The sequence below is a fragment of the Patiria miniata genome, unplaced genomic scaffold, assembly GCF_015706575.1.
Source record: "Patiria miniata isolate m_02_andy unplaced genomic scaffold, ASM1570657v1 HiC_scaffold_10, whole genome shotgun sequence".
In the NCBI taxonomy this organism is placed as follows: Eukaryota; Metazoa; Echinodermata; class Asteroidea; order Valvatida; family Asterinidae; genus Patiria; species Patiria miniata.
The window spans coordinates 7170594-7195713 of record NW_024037048.1 but is presented as its reverse complement, the minus strand read 5'-3'; the positions used below and the strand labels follow the sequence as shown (position 1 = coordinate 7195713).

At 41.1% G+C, this 25120-nt stretch overlaps 1 protein-coding gene across 1 annotated transcript in view; it reads left to right on the top strand.

Annotated features, from left to right (window-relative positions):
- Window positions 1-25120, top strand: part of LOC119740449 (kinetochore-associated protein 1-like) — a 79763-nt gene that overhangs the window by 7701 nt on the left and 46942 nt on the right. Inside the window, exons 4-23 of the mRNA XM_038215774.1 lie at window positions 662-777; window positions 5581-5656; window positions 6754-6834; window positions 8042-8076; window positions 8461-8571; window positions 9964-10051; window positions 10456-10520; window positions 11026-11144; window positions 12051-12207; window positions 12834-13028; window positions 13849-14073; window positions 15203-15274; window positions 16224-16285; window positions 17168-17276; window positions 18028-18180; window positions 19416-19472; window positions 19779-19895; window positions 20782-20844; window positions 22420-22548; window positions 23663-23806. Of these exons, the coding sequence (XP_038071702.1) occupies window positions 662-777; window positions 5581-5656; window positions 6754-6834; window positions 8042-8076; window positions 8461-8571; window positions 9964-10051; window positions 10456-10520; window positions 11026-11144; window positions 12051-12207; window positions 12834-13028; window positions 13849-14073; window positions 15203-15274; window positions 16224-16285; window positions 17168-17276; window positions 18028-18180; window positions 19416-19472; window positions 19779-19895; window positions 20782-20844; window positions 22420-22548; window positions 23663-23806 (2174 nt within the window). The remainder of the gene's footprint in view (window positions 1-661; window positions 778-5580; window positions 5657-6753; window positions 6835-8041; window positions 8077-8460; window positions 8572-9963; window positions 10052-10455; window positions 10521-11025; window positions 11145-12050; window positions 12208-12833; window positions 13029-13848; window positions 14074-15202; window positions 15275-16223; window positions 16286-17167; window positions 17277-18027; window positions 18181-19415; window positions 19473-19778; window positions 19896-20781; window positions 20845-22419; window positions 22549-23662; window positions 23807-25120) is intronic.

The window sequence follows — 25120 nt, the reverse complement described above, 5'->3', positions numbered from 1 at the left end:
GCCGGGGTGATATAAATCAAGTGGTAATCGAGTGGTAAGACATCTGCACTAGAAAGCAGAAGGTCGTGGGTTTGAGTCCCACCCGAGTGATTTTTTCCAACTTTCACTCGGGAGGTAACACACTGAGTATACAGTGTTTAAAACGTCGGTGAAGGGCAAAACCTAATTTGAAAAAATTCTTAAAAAATAATTTCAAATTTTGTTGGTTATCTGTTTACCCTTTCCTTTACTGAGCCTCAAAGAGCATGAAAAGTATGTAGTAAAGGATAAGGTGATAAGATTCTAAGAAACCAATTTTAAGAAATTTTTGTTTGGAGATTTCATTAGAGATGAAATGTTCACACTCAACTTGCACGTATACAGAAGTGCAACTTTTTTTCCGGTATCATTTGTCATAAATTGCATAATTTTGAACACGTTGTCACAGTTTTGGGCCAAAGAAAGAGTATGGCTGGATTGCTAAGAAATTTCTGTACTGATTAGTTGTAATTTAAGTGAGAAGTGCCCAGTAGTATTTGAGTTAGACAAAAATGTATTGGGGGACTTTCTTTTTTGGTGAGTGTATTTGGTGCCTTTTGCTGTACATGTCAGCATGTAGTATGGGCATAACATCGCCTTTTGCCAGAACACATTACATATGTCATTCTGGAACACCCTACAGAATCTGATGTGGATGTGGTGGCGTGGAGTGCAGACTCTCTCTTCCTGGTGGTAGCTGAACGGAGCGGCTCCATTCACTTTGTGGACGTGGAGCTCAAACAAATCCTATTCTCGCAGGTCTGTGCTTCTCAAATTTTTTGGTCTGCAGTGTATAAGGCCAAAGTTCTTTGTTGAGTAGCATTAAAATATTGTTAACTAAAACCACAGTAAGGGAAATCACTCCAGTTTATCATTTCCCAGGGCCCTCATCAGGGAGAACATTTCATTGACAACTGATGGGGCTACTCTTCTAAAATAACATGAAATAAATAAATCAAATCCAAACAAGCTGCAAATCTCAAATTAGGTCTTGCCCTTCACCGACGTTTAACACTGTATACTCAGTGTGTTACCTCCCGAGTGAAAGTTGGAAAAATCACTCGGGTGGGACTCGAACCCACGACCCCCTGCTTTCTAGTACAGATGTCTTACCACTCAGTGCAGGTGAGGTTCATTGTCATTTTCAAGAAAGGTTATTGTTTTTCACTCTGGAGGTAACACACTGAGTTTTTCACTCGAAAGGTAACGAGTTTTTCACTCGGGAGGTAACACACTGAGTATACAGTGTTAAACGTCGGTGAAGGGCGAGACCTAATTTGATTTATATCACCCCGACGCAAAATTCCATCTTATGAAAGCTGCAAATCTGTTCATAAAATATGACTTGGACTCAGAGGATGACTTGGACTCTGACAGTAATAACAGTTTTGATGATGGAGATGCAGACCATGAAAAACAATAACCTTTTTTGACAATGACAATGAATCTCACCTGCAATAGACTTCATGTTCATACATACATGTAGTTGTAATAGTAAAGCAGAACCACAGCCTGAGTGCCCCTTTCGACTGAGCCAGAATTCAGCTGACAAGACTAGAAAGGTGTGACTAACATGACTAAGTCCGTGTGACTAACCTTCTCAAATCCTCCAAAATCCTCTTTGCAACGTGGAGAATTTTGCAGGGTTGAGGCTATCTGACAAAAATGTGTGGCTGCTTTTGGAGGATGCAGAAAAGAGCAAAAGAAATTACCTGTTCACATTTCGCTTGAAGATTAGTTAGAAGGGAAACAAGACTCAGGTAGAAAGTTCTAGAGAGAGGTACCAGTAGTACAAGAGAAAGAACGTGACGAATACATGTATCTCACAATACTTTATTGTGTTCAGTGTTTTGTGTGTGATTGTACTTCATGGAAATGTGTGCTGCAAATAAATAAGCACATAAAAACTCTGCCTGTTGTGTGCAATCATTGTTTTATGTCATTTACTGTCCATCATGTTTTGACTGGACACTCTCTATTTCTGATGCTCTGTCTCTTCAAGTCTTATTTCTTTTATAGATACACATGTATTACCAGTGGATTTGGTCTTGTGACCTCATCACTACGTGTACAGTTGTAGTTCCCCTTGACCCAACTTCCAAGCATTCTTTTTGCCTGGCTGTCTCATCACATCCATTCACAGTGACAGTTCTGAAGTACTGCAAGATAGTCGGGTTCAAAAGTCCATGTTTTCAGCTGTTTTGTTCTTGTACGGTGTTCAATGTTTTGTAAATGATTGTAATTCATGTGAAGTTTTGCACTAAGTGAAAGTAAAAGCTTTTGTGGAAATGTTCATGCCTCTTCACTGCGACAGTTCTGATGTACTGTGAGATATTCATCAAGATTTTCCCTTGTACTGCTTCTCTCTGAAGCACTCTTTCTGAATCTTGTTTCCCTTCTACCTTCTTTCACAATTCCAATGAAATGTGAACATCTCTTCTGTCAATTTCTTTTACTCGTTTCTGTTCTCAATTTGTAGCCCACACCTTGGATGGCTCTTGTAGCTCACACCTTGAGTGGCTCTTGTAGTCTACACCTTAGGTGGCTGTTGTAGCCCACACCTTGAGTGGCTCTTGTAGCCCACACCTTGGGTGGCTCTTGTAGCCCACACCTCAAGTGCATGGCCCTTGTAGCCCACACCTCGAGTGGCTCTCATAGCCCACACCTTGGTTGGTTCTTGTAGCGCACACCTTGAGTGGCTCTTGTAGCCAACACCTTGAGTGCTCTTGTAGCCCACACCTTAAGTGGCTCTTATAGCCCACACCTTGAGTGGCTCTTGTAGCCCCCACCTTGAGTGGCTCTTGTAGCCCACACCTCAAGTGGCTCTTGTAGCTTGCACACCTTGAGTGGCTCTTGTAGCCCACACCAAGTTGAGTGGCTCTTGTAGCCCACACCAAGTTGAGTGGCTCTTGTAGCCAACACCTTGAGTGGCTCTGCACACCTTGGGTGGCTCTGCACACCTTGGGTGGCTCTTGTAGCCCACACCTTGGGTCGGGTGGCTCTTGTAGCCTACACCTTAAGTGGCTCTTGTAGCCCACACCTTGGTGGTTCTTGTAGCCCACACCTTGAGTGGCTCTTGTAGCCCACACCTTGAGTGGCTCTTGTAGCCCACACCTTGAGTGGCTCTTGTAGCCCACACCTTGAGTGGTTCTTGTAGCCCACACCTTGAGTGGCTCTTGTAGCCCACACCTTGAGTGGCTCTTGTAGCCCACACCTCGAGTGGCTGTTGTAGCCCACACCTTGAGTGGTTCTTGTAGCCCACACCTTGAGTGGCTCTTGTAGCCCACACCTTGAGTGGCTCTTGTAGTCTACACCTTGGGTGGCTGAGTAGCCCACACCTTGAGTGGCTCTTGTAGCCCACACTTTGAGTGGCTCTTGTATCCCACACCTTGGGTGGCTCTTGTAGTCTACACCTTGGGTGGCTCTTGTAGCCATCACCTTGAGTGGTTCTTGTTGCCCACACCTTGAGTGGCTCTTGTATCCCACACCTTGGGTGGCTCTTGTTGCCCACACTTTGAGTGGCTCTTGTATCCCACACCTTGGGTGGCTCTTGTTGCCCACACTTTGAGTGGCTCTTGTATCCCACACCTTGGGTGGCTCTTGTTGCCCACACTTTGAGTGGCTCTTGTATCCCACACCTTGCGTGGCTCTTGTAGCCCACACCTCGAGTGGCTCTTGTAGCCCACACCTTGAGTGGCTCTTGTAGCCCACACCTTGAGTGGCTCTTGTAGCCAACACCTTGAGTGGCTCTTGTAGCCAACAGCTTGGGTGGCTCTTGTTGCCCACACCTTGAGTGGCTCTTGTAGCCCACACCTTGAGTGGCTCTTGTAGCCCACACCTTGAGTGGCTCTTGTAGCCAACACCTTGAGTGGCTCTTGTAGCCCACACATCAAGTGGCTCTTGTAGCTTGCACACCTTGAGTGGCTCTTGTAGCCCACACCTTGGGTGGCTCTTGTAGCACACACCTTGGGTGGCTCTTGTAGCCCACACCTTGAGTGGCTCTTGTAGCCATCACCTTGCGTGGCTCTTGTGGCACACACCTTGGGTGGCTCTTGTAGCCCACACCTTGGGTGGCTCTTGTAGCCCACACCTTGAGTGGCTCTTGTAGCCCACACCTTGAGTGGCTCTTGTAGCCCACACCTTGGGTGGCTCTTATAGCTCACACCTTGGGTGGCTCTTATAGCTCACACCTTGGGTGGCTCTTGTAGCCCGCACCTTGAGTGGCTCTTGTAGCCCACACCTTGAGTGGCTCTTGTAGCCCACACCTTGAGTGGCTCTTGTTGCCCACACCTTGAGTGGCTCTTGTAGCCAACACCTTGAGTGGCTCTTGTAGCCAACACCTTGAGTGGTTCTTGTAGCCCACACCTTGAGTGGCTCTTGTAGCCAACACCTTGAGTGGTTCTTGTAGCCCACACCTTGAGTGGCTCTTGTATAGCCAACACCTTGAGTGGCTCTTGTAGCCCACACCTCGAGTGGCTCTTGTAGCCAACACCTCGAGTGGCTCTTGTAGCCCACACCTTGAGTGTCTCTTGTAGCCCCACCTTGAGTGGCTCTTGTAGCCCACACCTTGAGTGGCTGGCTCTTGTAGCCCACACATTGAGTGGCTCTAAAGCTGGTGTACGGGCAAGAAAAAAGTTTTAAAAAGTTGTGGTTTTCTGAATAAAATAGTAAACAGTCTGATTCAAAAGTCTGCGTCCCTATCATGTTTGTGTGTGTTCAGTGTTTTGTAAATTAGTGTGATTTTTTTTTCTTGAATTGAAATAAATAGAAGTTTTGAATGTTCTTGTCTCGAGTCATTGTATAACTATGTATTTAATTTCCATGTTATTGTTTGAAGTGGCATGTGTTGCCTTATAGTTTAACACATCACATGAAGTCTAATTTAATGGTCTCAGATAGGGGCCAGCACGATGCCTCTTTGTACATCTATCTCACTGACTGACTGACTGACTGACTGTCACTTGTGACCTTGCTCTGTTTGTAGGCTGAAGAAGAGAGCAGGGCAGTGCTATCATATAGGGTTACACCTTAATGCCAATGAATAGGGCTGAATGCCATTGTGTACATGTACATGTAGACATGGTAGATGAGAAGAGTTTCAGTGAACAAAAAGCAACCTAAATTTGATAAAAAGTGATATTTCAAGAAAGTGTGGACATCTTTTCAATTTACTTGCATAATTACACATGTATGTTTCATACACATTTTGTTATGCCGTCTTAGTATTTTATGCAAGAAAGTCTTGTGAATTTTTTTAAGCAGGTATTTTCTGGAGCCCAGAGAAAGTTGGTAAGTATATACGCCTACATATGTCTTGGACCAAATATAACAAGTACAGTGTAGGTTTCACGGTGGTTTTTTTTTAAACTTCTCTACTACAAAAGAACAGTTAGATGTTCATGTTAAACCTACATAAACATTATTTGGCATGTGCAAAAGTTTATTCAGAAACACTCATCTGAAGGTTTTTAATTTATCATTAGGAATCTATTGTGGAAAGATTGTTTAATGACAGATAATTACATTATGCGATCACTAAGAATTTCACTTTTATTCCTTTAGGTCTTGAAATCCGGGAGTGAAACAGAAGACGGGAAATGTTTTGTGCAGATGATGTTCTCACCAAGCAAAGATCCAGGTGCATCACTAAGTACAGATTTTTAAGATGTTTTCATCCCATCTAACATCTAAAGTGTGGATCTATGTTGGACAAGTGGATATTATACAAATATACATGGTTTGAGGGTTAATAGTCAATATTAGCTCCCTGAGGTATTGGAATTTGACAGACTACCGGTAGTTCCCGAGACAAAGGGGGAACTCGGAGATGCCACTTTTCAGGTTTTAACCTGAATTCAGGGTTTTTCCAAAAAATGTGACATATTAAAAGTGCTGGATTTGGTCTGAAACATCCAGAAAACACATTTTTGAAAGAGGGTAAGGGTAGTTTCAGGTTTTTTAGAAGTGTTTCAGGCTTTTTATTGATATGTTGGTGGCATCTCTGGGAACTAGTCTGTCGACTTCCAATACCAAGGGAGGTAGTATCGACTATCCACCCAACCTAAACAATGTTTTACTATGCCTCATACATATTCACAAACATTTTATGAAGTCACTCATAAGTTTTCTCGGCAAAATGTTGTTGTGCCCCATCTTATCATGTAGCTGCTGCATGCTGCTGGGGCGATGTTTGCGGGTGCGAACCACCTTAAAACGGTGGTTGTGTTTAAAATTCTGTAATTTGAAAAGTGCATAAGTGATTTGAATGATTCTTGTACTAAAAGAAAGCTGATGATTTGGCTTTCATATCCCAGATTTTGAAAGTGCTACATGCAGAACTTCAATAAAACAGTAGTCCCGACATTTGGGTTTCGTTTTTTTTACTCACCCTGTAGTAAACTAGCACACTGGTATAACAGGTAACCAGTACGAAAGTCTACTACGCATGCGTATTTAACCTGTGCGTGAAATCTCGCGTGCGCGCTTGGTAAACAGCAAAATTAGGGGCTGACTAGTGATAGAGAATGGGCCAGTGAGAACTCGGCTCTCGATCATGATTATGCATATGAGGTATAATTTTTACCTCGTTCTTTTTAGAGTCAACCTGGGTCAGGTTTTTCCTGCCCAAGTTAAAACCAACCCTCAAAACTTCTTACACATGTATATACATTCATTACATGTTTAATTTCATTTTTTCCCCCATCAGTTTTATTCCTTTCTGTTTCTTTCATGCAGCTGTCCATGATCTGCTTATCCTCCTGGCAGATGGACAACTTTTCAGATTTTCCAATATCAACTTAGAGAAACTGAATGAAGGTAACATGATGTGTATTAATATCCAAATTGTATTTTTTATGCACGTTTATTATTAAATAATTGTTGAGTGTTGCAATGTGGGATATGATGCTGGTGCTATGCGCCTTGAGAGGGTTAAACACAGCATATCCCACATCACAGCAGTCAACAATTGTTTTGTTATATCGTGCCAATAAGTAAAAACGATAAATGGTTGTAACTTACATGTTCTTTGCAAGACATTAATTAAATCAGTGCGATGTAACCATGATCTACAGGCTTTCCTGCCGGATGAGTGCTTGTGCATGATGCAGTTTAGTCACGAGTGGACGTGCAGGGTCACACACGACCCTACTTCAGAGGCAACAAAATATGAAAACCATCGAAATAAAAAGGGATGACCTAACCTTATGCAAAGAAACCTCCACAGACAAAAAATATTCACCATTATACATATCAGGAGTTTCACCAGACAAACCTAAAAAAAAGTGGCCAAAGAAAAGTGCCCCATACTGGAAAACAGTGGTATGCTGAAAGTAAGCACAAAATGATCCTGATTAAAACCCTCCTATGGAAACATGCATTGTCAGCCTAGTTATTTCTTGGGTCAATATTGGTAAAGACCCCCATTGGTTTGTACACAGTATGCCGGGAGGTGAGAAAAATTTTGGCTGTTTGTGACCTCTTAAATAGTAGAAGGGTTAACTTATGCAATACACTATACACAGTGCACTCTACATACTTTTATGTACATGTAATGCAAGCTGTACTGCACAGATCCAGTGCTAAATGTAAATGCAGAATCAGTGTATTGCTTCTACCTAAAGGGGCCCCCTCAAATTTTATCTAAAGCTATTATTATGAGTTTCCACTGTTGTGAATGATAATTGTAGATAGACTTGTGTTCAAGCTACATGTACCGGTATGTACATGTACTTATCTATAAAAAAAAGTTAATACAGTGCTCACCATTTATAGTTGTGCCAATTTTTTTCAGACTTAAGGACGTAAGTCTGAAAATTGGGCACAATTAGCTGTCAACGGTGAGCACTATATTAATTTTTTTGTTATACATTGTCTACTATCCAGTGCTACGCAGCAAACTCTTTTCAATCACTTATCTTCCTGTTGCAATTTGAAGTCTGCTACTGATGTGCGTTTTTAGAATCTTTACCTGTAATCAGTAACTGAATTATGAACACTTCTTCCATTGTTTTATTATTTTCAGCCATTGAGGCAAGGGATCTGCAGCTGGCTAAAGAGGTACTTAAAAATCGAAAGAGTTGTAGTCAAGTCCACCACAGTCAAATCACAGGTCAATCACAAGTAGGTCAAAAGTAGGTCAAAGTAAAAGGAAGCATTGTCAAAGGTATCGGTACAGTATGGCCATGTCCGAATTATTGACGTATTGCACGATTGAACGCGCCCCTCTTCTCAGAGAATCAGTTCTCGCACAAAAATGTGACTTTGCTATTCCCGGCTGGCTTATAAGGCCGGTTCAAATATTTCACACACATTTCAGTGTAAAGCGGATTTGTTTAAGGTATTGGCATACATCATAATGAAAACTTCAGTTGTCAACATGTGAATTATTTTCTGTGCCTTATTTGGAATTTTCATAATTTGTGTACCATAAAAATAAACCAGTTGCAGGGACGTATCTGTATGGAGAGTCTTGACACAAGCGTGGCACACACTGAGTCTGTCAGCTTCTTCACCACAGCAACTTGCATGGAGAAGACATTGATCATCACTTGTGTAAGTTGAGATTAATTCTCTTTTGGGGGGGGGGGGGGAGGAGAATGACTAATTTCTAATAGTATTGTTAAAAACTAAAAAGTAAACTAAAAAGTGGATGTTTTGGAAACATCAAATTTTTCCTTCTTTTTTTGTATGTGATAGTTTGAGGTTTGGAGAGATTGTTGAAAAAAATCTTACTTCTGCAGGGAAATAAATGTTTCATGACATAGTACTTTGTGTACTATGAATAGGAGGGTAATATAAGAAAAATTGTAGAATGCCTTGGTTACCAGTGGTTACGGCGTTTGACTCTTGTACGATGGAGTGTGGGTTCCAGGAACATAGTGTTTGTGCCCTTGGGCAAGACACTTAACTACAATTGCCTCTCCCTAACCAGGAGTATGAATTTGTATGGTACCTGTGAGGGTACAGGGCCGAATGTGCGCTGATATCGGCTGCCGCGTGGTCTCGTGGCCTGATGAACGGGGGAATAATTGTGAAGCGTTTTGAAATTGTTGTTGATATGATGGAAAGCGCTATATATAAGCATTACAATTTACTTTTTTTATAACATTTATGCCTTGTAGCCCTTAAAAGTTACATCTGTTCATTCAAAAAGTACAATAAAGTAAAGTCAAGGGGAAACCTTCCTGTTGGTCACAGTGACATACACATGTACATGTAGTACTTTAATAACCCATTTGTCCCAAACCACCTAGTCTACAGATCATACATTCATGTGTGCAGAGCCACATTACAAATTTCTAATATGTGTGTGCGAAGCAAATTTATGCAACCCCTCCCACCAGCCAGTTGCAGTAGACTCTAGAAATTGTGACGTCATTTCAGAATTGTGAACTGAGCTGTTGATTGGTCAATTTAATACCCAATAGAAGGTGATAACACCTGAAAAAAGGCACTGGTTGAATGGTTTATGAAAAATGATGCAGTTGGAAAAGTTGCAAATTTGAAAGATTACATGAGGAGAAATTGCTATAAATAACCACGTATGACTGTAATTGGTCCCTATCAATTGTGCAGTGCCCAAACAAAGCGCGGATCATTTGCATACAAGCTCTGTGCGATCGATGTTCCCTGGCGTTCATTTCGAGCAGTGTAACATTGTCACGCCGCCATTTCCACTTCCGTAATCTTTTAAATTTGTAACTTTTCCGAGTGCATCATTTTTCATAAACCATCTTGGACGATTTACAGTCTTTGGTAGCAAACAGGATATCAAACTGTAGCTAACAAAATTCCCCAGAGGTCTATATGAATGATGTTACCATAAGACGATCAGATTACAATTTTTGGCGGTGTTTAATTCAAGTGCTAATGGGTTAATGTAGTCAGACCTTGTTTAAAGTTTTTGCCCATCACTAATCGTGAGGATTCTTTGCATTTTCACAGGGCTATGGAGAGGCTGTTGTAGGCTTGTGGTTGCGAACCAACAAAGCAGTAGACCTCATCAGACAGATTGGCAGTGACTTCTTTGACGGTAAGTTAAAGTTTACAGTATGATGCTGCACATCAGTTTAGATGCATTGAGCAGGAAATCTAATGCCATTAAAGTTAAAATAATTGTGGAGTGTGTTATCAAGTTTTACTATACCTCAACTATATTTATGATCGAGAGCCGAGTTCTCACTAGTCCATTCACCATCACGTGTCAGCTTCTAGATTTGCTGTTTACCAAGAGGCAACTTATGAAAACTGGCAACTTATGCAATAAAATTTGTAAAAGTGGCGTAAGTGGGGTTACGCCATTGTGTAAAGTTTCGTGAAATCTGCTGCAGTATTTGAACACATGTGCATGAACTTGATGGATATAATTGAAAATTAATTTTCATTAATTTGTTGCACTCCGCACTTTACTCTGGCCATTTCAATTTTCTTTTGCAGGTGGAGGTATAAGAAAGTGCCGCATAAGTGGTGATGGCAGATTTCTCTTTCTGCTTGACGACAGTGTGAGTATAATCTGCAGATGTCTTTAAAAATCTTTGAAAAACAGATGAGATTCCTTTGTCAGAAATATTCTTACTTTCATTTTTGTGTAGAATATTATCTTTGATAAGATTTGAAAGTGTACATGGTAAAGTGAGCAACAAGTGTCAGATCGACCGTGGTTGCACCATGTGAAAGCAGATTGGTTTTGTGAGTTTCTGTGGTTCTGAGAAGAACCTGTGGGATTTTCAGGTATTATGCTCTGCCTGTTACCTGACAATGTTTGAGTGCCCAAGGTCTATTCAAGCTGTATTACTCAAAGCAGGGGGTACAAAAACATTCAAGTCTTTGGTAACGCTGGAAGGTGGTGTACCTGGATACATCTGGGTATTCCATCAGGTCTTCATACATGAACTTTTGCAATACGTCACGTGAACAGTCCTCAACCAATACATTTTCACAACCTAATACTTTAGTATAACAATTTCTGATGTACTATAGCTCTTGTTTTTCCTTGTTCATCTGCAGCACACGCTCAGCGCCTGGGACTTGCAGTCACTCCTGATGGTCGCCTTCTGGCCAGACCTAGCAGTGCAGGACTTTCTCTTGATGAACTTTAACTCTGTCAACACTGGTGAAAAGAACAGGTAGTCAAGTGCAGTTACTCAATCAATGGGGGGGGGGGGGACATTTGCTACACACAAAAACACAACACAATCTGTTTTGAGCTGCAATTTGCACTTCCTACAATATGGTAAATGATTGGTAAATTTGTACTTTAACCATCTGTAGTATTGTCATGCAAAAACTCTGCATTCTTAATCTAGAACGTCATTTTGGTTATCTGCAGAAATGTCGCATTTCTCAAAATTAGGAAAAGCAAGGACTGCGGGATTACTGTTGAAATGACTCCCACGAGGTTGAAAAGTTTACAATTCAATGACCAAATACATAATTGAGAATTTTTTGCCAACTACTAATGCAAAAAAAAATACTTTGTGGTAGGCAATCTGTGATGTAAAGGTGATCTAAGTTCCGGTTAAAATCATGTTGAATAAATGAAAAAGTTCAAGCCCTTCGAAGTGCTCCGATGTTCGTATTCAGTACAAAAGTGGAATCCTCTTTGGATTATGGCTTCTGACTGGAGCTCCTTGAACAAAGATATCAAGCAAACAGAAGACTGCCAGTATAAGCTCCTTGCGCTACCAAAAGAGGGCGCCCTTTCACCTAACAACGACGTCCCATGGGCGGAACATTTCACTGGTTGACGCGCACCGTTCCTTGTGTGTGACGCACGTACACCAGGAGATTTGTACTATTTACACGCAGTGGCCGCGCTTCGCGGCAAATGAATTGCAGTCAGGCAAGATGGCGTCGGTCGGTCACCCCCAACTGTACTTCCTTTGCCGGTGAGGGGGTGCTTGTGAACAGAGCGGATAGGCCTGGATAGTTCCGTTGGTAGTGCAACGGTACAGTCTTCTGAAGGTTGCAGGACCCAACCTCAATCCAATTTCCGTGTTCAACCTTATTTTTTTTTTTTTAATTTCTGACAGTAACCTGAAGGCAGAGCAGGCCCAGCTGCAGCTGGTAGTCCTGACCAGGCCGGAACCAGACTGCCATCTGAAAGTCTTTACCCTGCCAGGCCTGCAGTGCATCTATACGCTGACTGTGTGTGGGTTCACCACACTGGCTGAGGTGCTGCCAAATCAGGTGATTTAAGTCTGGATGTTTAGTTTTATACAACAAAAAAAGAGGAGGGGGCTAATGAGTGATGATGATCAGTATTTGTGATGCGATCAAGCTTAAATGAGTCGTTTGTCAGGAACTTTCATTTGGAGATTCAGGCAAAAATAGGGCCACTTCATCACATCACTTCATCACATCTCTTGGTGTTCTGACTCCGTAATTTCTGACCTAAAGATGGTACCAGCTTGCGGTTTTCACAGCAGTAATGCTTAGACTGTGCTGTTTTCAAATCTGTAAAAAAAAAAAATTGACCAGGGTGGATAAAAGACTCATTTAGCTTGATCGCATCACATACGCTGTCCAAGACTTGTATGTGTCCATGATTTAGCCAGTCCCTGGCAAGTGTAGCCAAGCCACTGTGGCATTATAGAGCACTATCTACAAGACAAATCAAATCAACTTTTGAAATTTTTGCACTCGGACACGAGAAAGAGAATGTGTGTTCATTAGCTTGAATATATTGTGATCGGATCAAAACTAGATTTTGGCAGTTGTTCTTTGTGAAATTTTAATGGTAGATGGTGAGGATTTTGATTATCTCAAATGGAATATCAAAATTCATACAGCACATTTTCTTATTCACTTATTAGGAAACCATCTTTCTGATAGAAGGTTCATATGACAATGACGAGGATCATATTGGAACCCCAACCGACCTGATCTCCACTCTGCGTGTCCGATGTCTGACGGAGGCTCTCCCTGAGACGCGGTTCCACCGCCTCCTGCACAAGCAGAAGTTTGAGGAGGCCCTGCAGTTTGCCCGGCTCTTCAAACTGGAGGAGGAGGTGGGTTCGGTTTTCAGGCATTGTTAATGGATATTTGTCGTCCATAAACAGGGAAAGGTGATAAGTGGATTGATGGACTAATTGTAAACATGTGGTTTCAGTCCGGTTCGGGCCTTCACCGATTTCATGAAACTCATCGTAACTTATGATGCATCGCAGCACTGCGACGCATTGTTTCCTTACGATGTGTCGCAGCTGCGACGCATCCTGCGATTCATTTCTCAAACCACATTGTACGTGCGATGCGTCGTAGGTGTACTAATGGTATGGTGACTGTTATATGTATCAATTCAACGTACAGTAGATAGTCGTCTCATATTCTGCAAAGAGTCGTCGGATCTCCTCCTAAAAAAAAGGTGTTAAAACATGGACCAAAGTGGTGGACATATGATGCAGTGTTAACGGAAAACAAGCTCGTGATGGACTGTTAGCTACTTTGAAATTTCAACTGCAATATTCAACATGTTCAAAGCCAAGACATATCTACTTCGATGCATTTTCCATTTACAACTTCACACACATTGTCTCGGTGGTATAGTCTCGTTTATTTAATTTTTATGGCATAATCATCTGATCAAGAAATCTAGTCACAAAAGAAGTGGAATTTCTCACTTGAAACTGTGTGCAAAATAAACATCATCTGGAAAATTAATGGACGTTGAATTTTCCCACAAAATTCAATAATGGATTTTGCCCTTCACAACGTATTTTTTATAATTGAAAAAAAAAGCAAGGTTTCCACCTCTTTTTAAAACAATTCAATTATAGGGCTTTTACTGATTTCTTATTATTTATCCCTCATTTATTTTTTCTTCAACAGCTTGTCTTTAAAGTCCAAGCCAGCATTCTCCTTGAGAAGGCGTCCCCCTGGAGTAAGTCCCTGCGTCTGGACCCTGACAACCAGGGGTCATCATCACTGAGCGTCCAGCTAATAGAGTGTCTGGACCACATCCCTGACGAGGCCTTCGTTGTGGAGCAGTGCGCCCAGGCCACCCTGCCTACCTATGAGTCCATGTTCCAGCTCATCAGCTATGCTCACGCTAGGGTAGGTCTAGCATCAGACTGGGACCTTGAGTGCTGAAAAACATGCAACAGTAATTCAGGCCAACTTTACTCGCTCTTTGGCTGACAAAATTCTCCAGAATTTTCATGAGGCAAAGACAAGGTCCTCAGTATTTCACCAAAGTCTCAATTCAATTTTTAGAGGAGACTTTTCTTCGATATTTTGCACCTGAGAGGGAAGTCAAGTGATATCAATTTGAGGCCAAAGACTAGACTGGTACATGTCCAACCATGGTCCGACTGTTTGAAAAGACTGACCTCTCAATTAGTCTGGTGGCTGACTATGGAGAAATGTTTAGAAATAGAGACCAGTACCAGACATGCCAGGTGATTCTTTTGGCACAGTTGATTGATGCAGTACTGAAGGGTTGTTGGACTGGCTGTTTCAGGTGCCAGTCTGTTTTCTTGTATTGCATGTTTGTAATACCTTAAGTTTTGGGACTCTCATACACAGAGTCCCAATTTTTTGGACTAGTCTAGCATTTGCATTGTTAACCCCCTTGGCCACAATACTTTTCTCAGTTTACAATGCTGTATGCCAAAAGCATTCCCCACAGTCGGGCTGGATTATTTATAAGGCATATAAATATAGTAGACACTGTGCCACACAGGTTTTGCTTGTCAGAAAGGTCGGAATTTAAAAATAAATCTGTGGTGATGTCTTAGGCTATACAGATGCAGATTAGTTAAAAAAGGTCAAAATTCCCAAAAAAAACTTCGGTTAAAATAGAGGTTTGTCAAATTAAGAGGTCCGAGAGATTTTTCAAATCTATAGGCCTATGTACCTGAATTGTATGACTAAAAAAAACACTTCAAACTAATCCTGTGTTTTGAAAAAAAACATTGAAGTACTATGTATGACAAGTTTACCTACTGGTAATGTTTCATTAGTTGGTTTTTTTTATTTAACAAGTGAAGCCATTTTCTCCGTAACATTCATGTACTTCCCTGAGTAGTTTGTAGATAAAGCTATTGCAGACACACCATAAGTACACTGTACATGCACATACAACTTACGACGGCAATATTTTCAATATAAAAAATTCTTGAAACATGGGGTTTTGGCATAAGTGGTACAACTTTAAAAGTTTCGTTTGTGTTTTTTTTCACAGCTCTCCAAGAAGTTGCCAACGGGGCAGCCAGCCGATAATAGCCACCTCTCCACCTCCCCACTTATGACCAGGGTAAGTGTGCACTCTTGGCTCACTGGTTGAATAAATCCACAGAAACTGAATTTTAATTTATAATGGAATAAACCCTTTAACTCAAACATGACATTGGCAGCCAGATTTCCGCCAATAATTCTCAGTCTAGATATGTACTCTTTCATAGTGGGACAAAAATCTTACGTCCATTTCCTACTTTGAGTGCATGCAAGTGCGACAGGTATCTGACATCACTAAATGTTCATAGCAAAATTTGCTGGAGTTAAAAATGTGACCAGCTTTAGTCCGGGATGTAGTTGAGTGTATCACAAGTCCCTGCAAGTCCATCACAAGTCCTCCAGTCCCAATTCAACTCACAATCTATTCAAATGAGCTTTGGCAAAGGCATTCCTTTGTTATTGTTCATCCACTGTTACTTGTGAATGGAATCTTGAATCGCTTGTGGCTGGACTTGTGATGGACTTGTGATGGATTCGACTACATCCCTGGCTTTAGTGACTTTGCCCTGAGTCAGCGGTACTGAATAGATCTGATAGCATTACATGTATATCAGAGAAGGCAAAATCCAGTCAATTATGAAATAAACTCACTTTTGAACAAACTTGTTATATTCATAAGATGGAATTTTTTGCGTCGGGGTGATACAAATCAAATAAGGTTTTGCCCTTCACCGACGAATAAACACTGTATACTCAGTGTGTTACCTCCCGAGTGAAAGTTGGAAAAAACCACTCAGGTGGGACTCAAACCCACGACCTCCTGCAAGACGTCTGCGCTAGAAAGCAGGAGGTCATGGGTTCGAGTCCCACCCGAGGGATTTTTCCAATTTTCACTCGTGACACAACACACTGAGTATACAGTGTACGTCGGTGAAGGGTAGAACTTGTTATAACTTTTGATTATTGATTGCATTTGATATTAATTATTTACATGTATTGATATTCTTGCTTTGTTTTCTTGCCAAAAGGTTCTGGAAGTGCTTCATCGGCTCACAACATTCCAAATGGTGTTTGGCTATCAACAGTTCAGGTATTATCCCTGGTCTTAGAATGTCTCAGAAAACTTGTTGTTTGAATTACTGTTGTTAATACTTTTAAGGGCATGATGTTTTTTTTTATATAGAATCAGGAACAGCACACACATCAAAACAATTCTGAAATTTCTGGGGGGTAAGAATGCATTGGATAATGAAAACACGCATGGAGGAAAATGTAGTCTCAAAATTGTTTCTCACAATCTAAGTTAAAGTTAATGTCACCATGAGTTTTTAAAAATATTTTACTCAAACAAAATGATATTTTATGGATTTATTTCACAAAACTTGGCCATTCTTTTGTCAACTCTCTATGTGAGTATGAAGAGGCTGGATGGGATGCCAATTCATCATAGATTACTCCTCAGCTAATGCCAGTCTTAATGTATACACATTGGGTTGGAAGAGGCTTGCATTGTTGAAGTGGCTTGCCCAAGGACACAACGTGTGGCGTACACCTGGATTCGAACTCCTGGGACCATCTGATCGCTTGGCTGGTTCGAATCTGATTTGATAGCGGGTACCGCAATGAAATTATTCATAAGATGGAATTTGCGTCTGGGTGATGTAAGTTCAATGTTGGGTTTTGCCCCTCACCGACGCATAAACACTGTATACTCAAGTGTGTTACCCCCGAGTGAAAGTGATTCGAACCGTCGAGTGGTAAGATGCCTGCACTAGAAAGCAGGAGGTAGTGGGTTCGAGTCCCACCTGAGTGAGGTTTTCTCACTTTCACTTGGGGGGTAATACACCGAGTACACAGTATTTATACGTCGGTTCCATCATTTATACGCAAATTCCATCTTATGAATAATATCAGTGCAAATATCCTCAGCCTCAGGGGTTTTAACTTGTTTCACATTTATGTTTGTTTTCAGTGCTAATCAGTGGGATCGCTTTCTGCATGCCGACCTCCTAGAGGAGCTACTGCACTGGCTGTCCATGGCCCACATTGCCAAAGCAGTCATCATTTGGAGAAGGCACAAGGTTTGTACCTAAAACCTTGTTAATTTCATGAAAAAAGTGCATCTATGGGATATATTTACTCTATCTTTAAATGGATCAGAGCTCATCCATTACTTCTTACTGCTCAGCTTGTTCCAGCCTAATTACTGTTTCTTTATATCATGGTATAACATGTGAGTTCTACTTCACGTTTTTAGCCTTCCTCTGTCCTTTCTATCAGGAGTCTACCAGAGAGAAACTTTAGGAATGTTTGTTTATGCGATAGAATTTACCCCAAGCAAAGGGCTGCAGAATTTCCACAAAAAAAAAATTATGCGTCCTAACTATACAACAACAAATGTTCGCAAGGACATCAAGTGACCGTGGTAACTAAACGGCTGAAAGCTGTCCGGTCCTGCGCTAAATCCAATAGTTCTGCCAGTGGCCGGACACTGGAGACTTGGGACGTCCAAGGCAAGCGAGGCCTTCCTGTTGGTCTCCTCCAGCCCAGGGGTCCATCTCTGAGTGAAGCAGCTTGTATAACTTGTTTTGCAAACACTCATCCACGCGTGCCACGTGACCCAGGAGCTGCAGTCTCCTCTGTCTGATCCGTGTTGTCAGTGGTATAGGATTGCCAGACTGGCTGTAACTCGTTGGTGACATGATGAAATAACCTGATCCTCAGTATGAAGCGCAGTCATTTCCTGTGAAATGCATCAATTGCTCAATTAACCAACATGTTGAAACATTAGGTTTTTGTCTCATCAAAAGTGTCTTGTGGTTTGTCTTGCAGGCTGCCATTGAGAGTAAGTTGCTATCCGGCGGCGACGAGATCCTGGAATCCATTCTGTGTTCGGTCCCTGAGAGCACACCGTCTGCCCAGATCATACCCTGGCTCAGAGAGGATCTCATTCCGTTTGTCATTCACAGGTTTCCTCGAGGCAAGGTGAGACGATTTGCTTAACTGATTGTGACTGCTTTGAAACGGGCATACAACATGTGTATTAAGAACACCAGGTCAAATTTTGAGAATGGGCTTAGTTCTCAGTGTCCTGACTGGCCAGTGATATATAAACCATTTCTGGTCCAAGTTGGAGATACCATAATAACTGTAACGGGCCGAGCAGGCTGGGGCATGGCGTGAGGTTTCTAAGTAAAAGAACAACCAAAGAAAACACACGGAGAGCAAGACAGACTTCGGGGGCGTCTCCCAGATTTTGGTTTCATAATACACACATTTACTATTTACAAAGATAAACCAAGAGTAAATTAACAAAAGAAGATAAATTATAATATTGGGTTACACTTACAAATTAGAAGACCAGTGCAGACGCGAGGCTGGAGGAGAGCACACAGCAAACACAAAATACCCCAACGTAACAGTGACTACAAAAAAAGAAAAAGAAAGAATGACCAATATATACCGTACCCGTATTTAAAGGTGCACCCGACCAAAAAGAAATCAAAAGAATTTAACATACATGTATGTTTGGAGCGTAACTGCTCTGTTGCACTTGATGAACTGTGTCTTTGTTACATAACCGAAGAAAATACTATATTTCTGCTTGTCAATTGAAATCTGAAGAAACCAGGCATGATTTCCTCGTTTTTCACTTTACACTTATAAATGTCATTACAAATTGGAAAACACTGTATAAAGTCTTGTAAAGCTTGGAATTTCCTCCTTGTTTGGTTACTCCCCCACTTGCACCCTAATCTACGGAATGTCCCCTTAGAATATCCCCTTGTATAGTAAGGGTCTGTGATAGGCGAGCAGATTCGACGATTTATTATGCAAAACAAGGCTGCGTCTTGACAACGAGATTCTGACCATTCATGCGGTTGTCTTCTATCGAGTCTTCCGTAGCCCGTTATATTAAAAAAACATGGCAGCCAAACTGACCAATTAACAGCTTAGTCCACATTTCTGATCGAAATGACGTCACAGTTTCTAAAGTCAACTCCGATTGGCTGGCGCTTGGGGTAGCACAAAATTTGTATGCTCACATATATCAGATGTTGTTTACAGAGAGGACTCCGTTGAACAATGGATGATACTCGGACTATTGCATACCTGAATAAAGAGAATAAGCAAGCACTACTGACTTTACAAAATGTCGTCATCTCCATGTGTATGTGTACATTATGTTGTATTTACATGCTATTTTTCATTTTTGACAGAAATTCTTGGCCTATTGGATGGAAGAGAGGGCCAGGAATATGGAAATATCAGAAAAGGTACAGGTTTTGTATAGGGATAAATAAATGAATTATTGTTATTGTTTTTGTCATGGATTGATATTTGTAAAAGGCTGTGATTTATTAGTTACTTTGTGGTTCATTTCCAACTTAAAACATGTTGAAAATGGACTAATTGGGCAACTCATGATTAAAGTTTTCTGTCTTCTTGCTATATATTGCATATGCAACAGAAGAAATGGGACTTGAGTTTTTATATTTTTCCCTCTTATTTTCGTGACTTTAATATCTACTGCATCTTTATGCCATCCTTTTGTTAACATCACATTGTTTTATTGCCACCAGGTACATTGGCCGAGTAACTCCTTGGAGTTTGCCAAGCTCTTCTTTGCCGCCGGTCAGCCCAAGTCATCTGCAGCACAAAGTCGGCATCTCGCCACACCAGCCCAATTTGCCACTGAGGTAGGCTGTGGAGAAGAAATGCCTCCAACGGCCATTGCTTTGAACTTTTCATTGTGAAATAAATCACCCATTCAAATACTTTTTAGTAAAACAGTAGAGGGTGAAATTATAGTCAGATATCAAATATTTCCAACTGTTTGCATTTAAATGAGACTTAAGGTAACACCATGTGAATGATATCTCTTTGAAAAGCCCCAGTCACACATTTAGGGTTTGGAGCTATGAATATCCATGGTTTACCAAGAATCAATCGATCACGATGAACCGTCGAGATTCGTGGCGAAATTGACTTTCTAAGAATGCACTACAGTTTCAGGGCATATCCGCAAGACATTCATAGCGAATTTGTAGAGATTTCTACCACGAATGAGCTACGAATCTCCAAGAATTTGTACGAATAGCCACGAATAACACTACGAATCAGTACGGTTGTCTTACGGATGTCCCACGGTTGCACTACAGATTGATTCATGTGTTGTTTCACCACGGAAGTTATGAACAGTTTGCAACTTCCGTAGCTCCTCCACGAATACCCAAGGAAGACCATGGGTGTACTAATGATGAATACGGTACTCCCATGGTTTATCACAGATTTCAAACCGTGAAGATCCCTAGCTCTAAACCGTAAATGTGTGACTGGGGCTTAAGTTGTGTGGTTCTGAGAAGAACTAGTTGGTTTTACTCAAAGTTTCAAGCAGTATGCTCTGTTCTTCATCAGTCATCACATGGTGTTACCGCAAACCTCCCATTCATTGTTCGCATTTATTCTTTATTTTTTGCATTATTCTTTATTCTTTAAGATTTAACTATTGGTCCTCACTCTGTGCTCAGATAGTGACTGCTGTTTTTGATGACCAATAACACCTTTTAACTACCTGTTATGCAGGTCTGCAACCTTTCTGCTGGGAATTCAAGAAAACTTGCCAGTGAGGATCAGGTTGAAAAAGAGGTGAGTGTCTTCAATACACAACTCGGCAGCATGGAGTTTTTATGGGGGTGTTAATATTTGGCGTTTCTAGCCTGCATCCCAGTTCTTTCTCACTCACTCTTGTTTCACTATACTCTGAGGACAATGCTTTGTGTTTTCCTTTTTCCCTGTAATATAACACTCTCCCATAGACTCAGCACACAAACTTACTACAGAGGACCGTTTCCAACAAAAGACCCAACTCCCAAGGACTGAAAGGATCTGTTGTTCTCCCTTTGTGTGTCTGTCCTCGGGGGTTATGTAGAACACGTACATGGTCACATGCTAAATGTAAAATAGGTTTCTTATTGTCGAAACCTCAGCATTTGTAATGCAAATTAGGGTATAGTCCACATTTTTAAATGTTATATGCACACTTGGTGAAGCAGATTTTGTTCATACACTCTGTATCAGTGTCATAGATTGAACAAGCTTGTAACTTGATTTGCCATTTAAACACTTGTAAACAATATGTGCTTTTGTAGCACTGGGTTATAGCCGGCACGCACGGTTTATACTGCACATGTGACGTGAAGCGCATGTTTGAACACTGGTTTTTTTTAACACTGACCAGTGTTTAAACGACAGTTTACAATGTAAAGCCACCCATGTTAACAGGCCCTTGACCAATAGAAACAGGTTAACTATGATGAATAGAAAATAATAGATTACGTTAGAAATGACGTGCGTTCAGAAAAATATGCATCTCAGAAAAGTCGCCTGTTAAATTATTATTTTGTGTGGATATTTTATTGTGTACACTATCAACAGTGTACATCTTACATCAAAATATTGAGATGTAGATATGGCCTAGTGAAATTACCACAAAATGGTAATGTAATCAGCACCTTTTTCCGAAGTGCAGACGTATCTTGTAAGCACATCATTTCAAATGGTCCTCCATGTTACATACCCCTCTGCCTCCGACCAACATTGGTTCCATGGGTACGATCTTGCTGTGCCATGTTGTTTCCCATCATGCCTTGTGCGATCTTAACCCCTGGAAATGTCTAATTTAAATGTGTCAAATAGTGGCACATTTACATTAGGACTGCAGTCGATGTATCTAACGCGCAACACAGTGCTTAAAATGTTGACAGTTGTTTTTTTTTTGAAGAATCAATCCTTTCAAACACAAGCTTTCAACGTCGCGTTACTTAGCAAGGATTTGTATTAAATGTACGTACCGGTACCTCTTTCGTCCATTTCAACCGAGGATACAGGTTTTTGGGGCGAAAAACGAGACTATACCATAATCCATATCGTACAGGCATTGCTCAGTTTTGAAAAAATGTTCGTACTTGCATAGCGCGTGAGCGAATATGTGGCGTGCAGTCTTCGAAATACGCGCAGTACTCTCTGAATAGCCGGTCAGTGTCGTTTACGTGTTCATCACGGCCATGGGTTAGTGAAGGAACGCGCACGCGCCCATGGAGTCCAGGCTGGCCTCCGACCAACAGAAAAGACCAATGTCTTCAACAAATAGAAACAGCTATAAACTGTCTGGTTTAATAAAGAAATCCTGCCTAACGTTGTTTCACAACCTCCTTTTTTTAGATGGTAAATACTGAGTATGACTGCACAGAGGCTGTGTGTAGACTGCAGGAGCTGATCAAGAACCTGAAGGAATTACTGCGACTGCACAGCAAGTACCAATGCAAGCTATCCTTGGCTGAGTACTCGCAGGTAAATCTTTTTCTTTTTTTACGGCATTAAAGTGAGTGTCTGAGTCTCAAGACCTCTGGTCAATCTTGTTCCTTTGAGAATGCCCCATTTGAAATAGGCTAGTTTCTTTTCAGAACAATTAGTGTTACCAATGAATTCCAGTTTGATGGGTATTTTGATGCCGTGATAGACGTATACTCGAGCAATAGGGGGGGGGGGGGTTAGTAAGCTGAAGCTTTTACTTGGCTTGCCCCTCCACAAAAAATACATGGGTGTGTTATTAAAATGTCAAGCTTATAAAATACAAACTTATACATTAATTATATACAGTGGAACGCCGCTATAATGAACATCGCGGGATCCACCTGAAATATTGTTCGTAGAAGTGATCATTCGATATAGTGATTTTAAGCTGCTGGTGCTCCGGTACTCACTTTTCAATAAATAGCGCCCTTCAGAACTTCACCCTGCATGCCCTGGAAGTCACTGAAAGACGACTTAACATGCGCCAACCATTGAATTATGTCATAACACACTTTTTGAGCTTACTACTAGTACAGCAATGGATGGCTTTCCACTTCAATTCCTTGGGAAAATAATAGCCATTTGTCGCTCTTCTGTCGACACATTTCAGCAACAATGTTCGGTACGTTTTGTACACAAAAATCAGGAGCTAAGCACGATGTTTGGTATAGCCAAACGTTCGGTACAGCGGTGTTTGGTATAGCGCCGTTTCACTGTACAACAGTTCTTTTAATAGTACATTATTAATTCTGGTGAATATGAAGATGCATGGGCAAGAGATTATCTGGCACATTTTGTTTCAGTGATTAATGACATTTTCATAAGGAGACAGCTCTCTTTGAGTCAAATCCCCATAAATACTACGAAAATCTTGTATTCATGATATCACAAATTTGTAGCAAACATTACATCCTCATTCTATCACAGTACAGGCTATGCTCCCTTCACTGGAATAGTTATCACAATCACCTTTCCTAATGAACTTGTGTATTGTAGTCAGATGATGTGAATGCCAAATTCCAGTTTATGTCAAGCACTTGAAATATAAGCCTTAGTGCAACCTTCCACCCCCCCCCAATAAAAATGTTTATTGCTCTTTCTGCTTTTTCAGGAAACCACTAGCACGATGGTATTCCGCATGCTGGACCGTGTGGCAGCCCCTGAACTGATCAGAAGCACCATTGAGAAGCTGATCCGACCCTACATACAGGAACACAATCTGAATGAGGATAAGCTACTACTGCAATACATACAGGTCAGTCAGTTTGTCTGTTTCATTTGGAGTACACAAGCCTTGTGAAGTTTGAAATAAAATGATGGTCAGACTTTTTTAAAGAGGTTGTGGAATGCTCGAAGACATTTCCGTCATTTTTCGGGTATATGTAGCCTAAGGTGTGATGAAATAAAAACGACTATTGTGTCTGTCATGAAATGAGTACAAAGGGTACCGGTACTTTTGAGAGCTGTTTTTCAGGTCCTGTTTCGACCCGAACGTGCAATTTGTGTAAAAGTCGTCGTTGGGGGCAGCAAACAAAACAAAGTAAATCGTGACGTAATAAACAGGACTCGTTTATACTACGCTGCACCGGGAGTCCTGTTTATTACGTCATGATTTACTATGTTTTGTTTGCTGCCCCCAACGACGACTTTTACATAAATTGCACATTCGGGTCGAAACAGGACCTGAAAAACAGCTCTCAAAAGTACCTTTTGTACTCATTTCATGACAGACACAATAGTCGTTTTTATTTCATCACACCTTAGGCTACATATACCCGAAAAATGACGGAAATGTCTTCGAGCATTCCACAACCTCTTTAAATAAGCCAGTTACACATGTACATGGAGGTAATCCAGCTGCATATATGAAGGTGTCACAATTTTCTCTTTGGGATTAGCAATCTTGCATACACATGCAAACTGACCCTGTGCCAGAAAAGGGTAGTTTAACGTCTAAAAAGTAAAAGGTACAAACTGGTACAAGCTACCAATAAAATTCAAGCACAGTTCCTGTTTTGCATTAGGTGCATACACTTAATTACAAAAAAATGTTGGACTGCACTGTTTAGAATATTCTTATACTTTTTTGTAAACAGTATTTCCCCCTTTTTGATTGCCTTAAAAAGAACCAAATTGTGAAGATTAACCCTCCTATGCAAACATACATTCTGTGCCAAGTACGTAGTCCTTTCAGTCAAAATCAATCAAGTGACTGTTTTCCACAGTTAAGAATTCCCAGCCTACATAAAGCAGGATTGACTTGCTGCGACTGATTAAGTAACTTGATACAGCTATAATGCTTTGGTTGGGGTAATTGATAAAACCAGCTGTGCCCACAACTTGCCTGCTCTTTCTGTGCATGGTCTGTTGACTGAGTTTGACTAGTCACATGTGCTTGCTTGACATGTGATCTGACTGGTGGTGACTAGCCTGTGTTAAAAGTATAGCAGGGGAAGTGGATGGAAATTTTGATTGTCTGTGACTGTTTAAATTGCAGGATGGTTAGATTAAATGTCTCATTATCCCTGTTTATTGGGTACTTGTGCAAAGGTAGCAGTGGTAGTTTCAA